This window comes from Chaetura pelagica, unplaced genomic scaffold (genome assembly GCF_000747805.2).
Source record: "Chaetura pelagica isolate M959 unplaced genomic scaffold, ChaPel_1.0 scaffold1158, whole genome shotgun sequence".
Classification (NCBI taxonomy): Eukaryota; Metazoa; Chordata; class Aves; order Apodiformes; family Apodidae; genus Chaetura; species Chaetura pelagica.
In genome coordinates, this window is record NW_009954339.1 from 54689 (window position 1) to 60236 (window position 5548).

At 52.9% G+C, this 5548-nt stretch overlaps 1 protein-coding gene across 1 annotated transcript in view; it reads left to right on the forward strand.

The window, feature by feature from the left end:
- Positions 1–5548, forward strand: part of LOC104394580 (collagen alpha-1(XXVII) chain-like) — a gene marked incomplete at its 5' end in the record, with an annotated part of 45841 nt that overhangs the window by 1797 nt on the left and 38496 nt on the right. The window contains 3 exons of the mRNA XM_010004194.1: positions 402–446; positions 606–650; positions 1721–1774. Coding sequence (XP_010002496.1) covers positions 402–446; positions 606–650; positions 1721–1774 — 144 coding nt within the window. The remainder of the gene's footprint in view (positions 1–401; positions 447–605; positions 651–1720; positions 1775–5548) is intronic.

Below are 5548 nucleotides of genomic sequence, written 5' to 3' on the forward strand. Positions count from 1 at the left end.
AGATAGGAGGTGAAAAGAGAGGCGGGCAGTTCCCCTGCCCCAGCAGCACCTGCTCCACAACAGGCTGGGAGAGGGTACGTGGGAGAGTTTCTCCCTTTGGCAGCAGCCAGGTGTGAGCACAGTGTGGCAGAGCTGGACCCTTGTCCCACCACTGAATGTCACAGACTCCATCCTCCAAAGCAGGTCCTTGCTCAACAAACCTGAGCTCATGCAGCCCGTTGCCCACTCCCTGCTGATCAGTGTTCCTCAGGGCAGGAACGGTGGACATTTGGCCTTCAAAATGCTGCAAGGAACTAGAGGGGTTATTTGATGTACAAAAAAGAGCAGGTGGGCCAGGGTAGAAGAGCATCCCCAACAGTTTGTGCTCATGCCAATGTGTCTTTGTGTTTTTTGCCTTGCAGGGCCGACCAGGGGGCCCAGGCAAGCTGGGGCCAGATGGGCTGCAGGTATGTCCCCTGTGACAGCCAGTGCCTGCCAAACCTGGCAGGGTGGCAGCTCCCCACGAGGGGACCCACCCTGCCCAGGGAACTGCAGCTTCTCCTGGCCAAAGCACTGCAGGTGTCTCATGTTCCCAGCTGCTAATGGCTGTAACTGTGTGTCCACAGGGGAAGATGGGGGAGACTGGGGAGACAGGAGCACGTGGCTTCCCAGTAAGTGTCCATCTCCTGGGCTTCCTTTCATAACCTGGGGTGCACTCGAGTCTGTAAGTGTTGGGTCCTGGTCCAGAAGGAAAAGCTTGGACAGTGTCTCACACTTATGGGACCACCTCTCCACTCCTTTTCCTGAGGTGCTTGAGATGCATGTGACCAAGAGGCAGGACAGGTCACTGTGGGGTTGGAGCTGACCTTGGTGTGTTTCATTTTTCTAGGGTATCCAAGGACCTTCTGGACCTCCCGGGGCAAAAGGGGCTCCAGGCGACCCGGCAAGTGTCTTGTCACTCTCTTCATCTGTCTGTCCTTGCACACACACAGACACTTCATTTCTTTTTCTGTCTGTCCCCACCACTCATTCCTTTTCCTGGCTTCTCCATCTTTGCCAACTCCAACGTGGTCAGAGATGTGAAAGACTTGGCTAGAGTCCTAGGAGGCAGGAGGAAAGAAAAGGTCAGACCCCTGGAAAGCAAAAGGGGAACATGGATCAACCAGGGAGAGTGGAGGATACAGCCTGGGCTGGGTGTTGGAAGGGGAGGGAGAAAAGGAGGGCAAGATGTGGTGTGGGACAGAGTGAGATGTAACAGAAAGAGTTGGGCTGGGTTGGTAGGTAGAGCCAAAGGGGACCAGGAGGGGCATTGATTATGTTAGGACTGAGCCCACAGCTTTGGAGGAGGCACTGGGAGATGACAAGTGAAGACAAAGACCTTGAGAAGGGCAAACTGGACCACAGAAGCAGGAGGAAAGGTCATCTCCCTCTCTCTGTGTCTGTCAGGACTGACCTGGACTGTGAAGGGAGAAGAGGGTAAACCAGGCATTTTTAAGTTGCCTACTGCAGTTGTTTTAGGTGGGAGCCAGAAAGATGAAGGGTCTTCTGAGCTGTTCTTTGCCTGTTGAGGTTCCCCAGCACACCCAGTGCTGGCCTCTCCATCTCACTGGCCATCTCTTGCATGGTCCACAGCTCCACTCTGATGTGGGAGGGAACTGCTCGTTTATCTTACAGGCCATGGGAGTTATGGCCCTTCAGAAATGAGCAGTTGTATGAAAAGAGCCTTGTGTCTCTTTTTCAGGGTCCACAAGGACCACAGGGGCCACCTGGGCCTTTGGGAGAAATTGGGCATAAGGTAAGTCTGATCTTTGCTCCTATATGTTTTGCCTTTGCATTGGGAGAAGCAGGGCTTAGGGAGCAGAGGCACATCCTTCCACACCTGGGGACACAAGCAGGACACAAGCATTTTCCTCAAGTCTGAAAATCAATTTCCAAAGCAAAGAGTGAAAATCAGAAATTCAAGGATCACTTTCCTCACAGCCCTTAGACACCCCGTTGGCAGATGTGCAGACCCACCTTCAACAAGACAAGCACTTCAAAGCTGACCACACAAAGCAGGTCCCAGGCTCTGCCACCACACCAGGGACCACCCTCTCTGCACCAGGATGCAGAGTCAGGGACCAAACACAGGAACAACTCCAACTCAACACAGGTCTTGTCTTTCTCCCTCGCTGTTGCTGAGAAGATGCAGGGTTGTCAGCCCACCTGGATGCTGTGGCAGCCCCAGCACAGACCAGTGGAGGAAGCCCAGGGAAATGACTTTGCTGCTGACTCTGCTTTGGGGTTGCTGTTGCCATGAAGCAATGGCACAAACACACCATAACCAAAGCAGCAGCAGCTGCCAAGCCGTGCCCTGATGGAGTGCAGGAGATGCCTCCACGGTTTCCCCCTAACTTGTCTGCAAGTCTTGGCTTGAATTCACTCCCCTTGAAGTATTACAGTCTTGGCTGTTTATAACAGATGTGCCAGCTCCCCCTTGGGCAGCTCCTTTCCATAGGTCCTGAGCTGTAATAGAAACATGATGTTTCACTTGGTTGTGAAAACAGTAGCGGAGGTGGCTTTTAGTGCAGTCACTGCAGAGTGTGTGAGTCATGAAAGTTTCCATTCTCATGGCCTCTAGACTGGATGGAGTGAGCTCTGAGCGTGGTAAACCACACTGTGGAGCTGGAAAGCTGCTACCCAGCCACTCTGGACGTTGCCAGACAAGAAAGCACAGAGCTTTATTCAAATCTGTGACTCTTCCAGGAGCCTTTTTCTGCACTGGCACCTCCAGAGAAACCAAATTAGGATTTTTGCTTTCATTGGAGCTTGGGTTTTCTCATTGCATGACTTGACCATTTGTTCAGAAACCCAACATGCACCCTGCTCCCTCCTCTGCTTCAATCCTCTGCAGCAAGCCAGGAACTGGCTTTATTCCCTGGGCAGCCCAGTGCTCCCTTGACTATGTGCTCTTTTTTCCTTTATTCCTGACTGCAAAGAGAAGGGAGGTTGTTGTCCCAAAAGCAGATGTCATCATTTAATAAGCCACTCAAATCCTTTAAAGACAAGTTTTGCTGTCCCATCTTTGGGCTTGTTTTACAGATTCCCATGTCCTGTGCTGCCCAGAGGTGCTAGCAAATGTGCAGAGATTAAAGCTCCTGATTGATCTTGGTGCTAAATGTGCCTAATGAAGGTGCCCCTCAGTTGCCAGGCTGTGTGTGGCAGCTGGACACCCAGCAGCAGCTTCCAAGGTCATTCTCTCACCTTCCCTCTCGCTCTCTTCCCATGGTTTTCCAGGTCAGACACTCAGTTTTGGCTCTCTGAGGGATGCCAAGCCCCTCTACTAGAGTCTGTGCTCAGGGCCATGTCACCTCATCTCCCAGCCACATTTTTTCAGTCAGTACATTCTGGCAACAGCCCTGGGCTGTGGGTTTCTGCTCCGAGCCCACTCGTTGGCATTAGGATGGTTTTTGGGACATTACAGCCAGAGAAAGTGAAAGATGGATGTCAGGCTAATCTGGCCAAGGTTTGTGCTGGAGGGATTGGTGTAACCATGCTGCTCTGGGTCCCCTTTAGGTGTCCTGGAGCTGGCAGACCTGTGATGTCCCTGCCTCTCTGGGATCGTGGGGCCGAGGGCTCAGCTCAGCCCCAGGTGGTTGGGAAAGCTGCTCCTGCAAAGGCAGAGCAAGACCCTGCAGGGCAAACCCTGGGGCTGCCTCAGCTCTTCCCCCTGACCCACAGGAGGCTGTGCTGGCACCAGCAGCAATGGGGAGGTGTGGGTGCTGGGAGCAGGAGCCCAGCTGAGCGTTGCTGTGACCCACCAACCTGCTGGACCCTCACAAAGAGCTTTCCAGTCTAATTCTGGAGCTTTTCCCTTCTTCCCCAACTAGTCCCAGCGCTGCTGCCCAGTGTGGTTACTAACCTTGGAAAGCAGAGGGGTTGGAAGGAGTTAGAGGTGCTTGGCAGAGGAGCTGCTGCAGGGCTGGCAGAGGGGAGCTGAGCCCCCCAGGAGCCAGGCACGAGGGGCTCAGGGCCCCTTTGATGCTGTGTACCCTGAGCCAGCTCCAGGGAGGTAACTGCCTTGCAACCAGGGCTCTGCTGTCCCAGGAGGGCTCTGCTAAAGGAATTATGCCTTTGATCTTGCTTTCTACTTGGTTACAATGGGTTTTTTCATCATCTCTTTTTTGTTGTTGTTGTTGTTGTTGTTGTTGTTGTTGTTGTTCCAGGGACCGCCTGGCTCGGTGGGACAACCTGGCCTTGCAGGTGAACCTGGCATGAAGGTGAGAAAAGCCATTAGTGCAGTTTCTCTGTCAGACCGGGTAGATAAAAGCAACTTCTGTCCCTGCAGGAGTGGGCAGCATTGCAGATTCACCCTCCAGCAGCCAAAGCAGACAGCATACTCAAGAAAAGATAAAAGTTAAATAATAAAATTAGGTTGACTTCAAGACCTTGGTTTACAAATTCCTGAGGCCCATCCTGGAGGGGGAGGCTGTTGGTGCTGGGGAGAAGCACCATCCCTGGGAACTCGTGCCTCAGGAGCTGTGAAGGGCCTTGGGAATTAAGCTCAACTCTTTCACAGATCCAAAATCTGAGTGGGGAAGGGAGCCCTCGAGACCCAGAGATACAGGCAGCTTTGAGTTTGAAACAAGAAGAGTCTTAGGAAAGTCCCAAATATAAAAATACCCTCAGACAAGGTCCTGCCACAGTTCCCAAGCCTCAGCTCTGTGGGACTGAACTCCTCTAATGGTTGGGGGGGAAGGGTGCCCTGTACCAGAGCCATGAATACACCTTCTTGTCCACATGGAAAAGCCTATAAAAAACATCTCTTTGTTTGAATAAGGTCCCTGTGCTGAGCAGCTCAGAGGGGTTTTTATTTTATCCTAACCCCCTTTCCCCTTGGTTTGAAGGTTCTCTCCTGTGTGCAGAGCTTTTGAACAGACTCTATGTGGGGATTAAATGCAATTTCCTCTTTGCTGTTCTTCACTCCCCACTCCCACCCCCATCCTTTGTCATGTTTTCCTTGGCAAATCTTCTAACACTTCACTGGGGCTACCGTGTCTTTGGCCTCCTGATACTGCACAAGTGTTTCAGCTCCCGTGCTCCTGGCTGCCCTCCTCAGGAACAGGGCACAATGATTTGCACAAACATCCCTTTGCCACTCTCAGTGTGGCACGTCCTGGCTGGGGACAGAGAGTGAGGGTCCTGTGGTGCTGCTTCCTCAAAGCTGGGCCAGGCTGGGGTTGCTCTGGGCAGGCATCACTTGCAGGCCAGTTTGCTGCAGGATGAGAGGTCTGGATAGGTCAGACCTTTTTCTCCTTCTGCATTTCCTGAGCTGTCTTCCTTGCCAAGGAGTTTTATCTTGGATGGGCACACAAGGGAAGCAGCTGCCCTAGTACCCCCAGCCCAACCTCATGGCCTGTCACCAAGGTCTGCTTGTTTGCTAGCCCCAGGCTCCTTCAGCCCATTTGTTCCGGTTCTTCTCCACCCTCCTCAGCCCTAGTGGGGCTCAGAGGGCTGTCAGCTTTCCTCTTCCTCACTCCATTGTGTGCTGCAGCTTGGCACTGCCAGCAGCATGGCTGCTTCTCCTGCT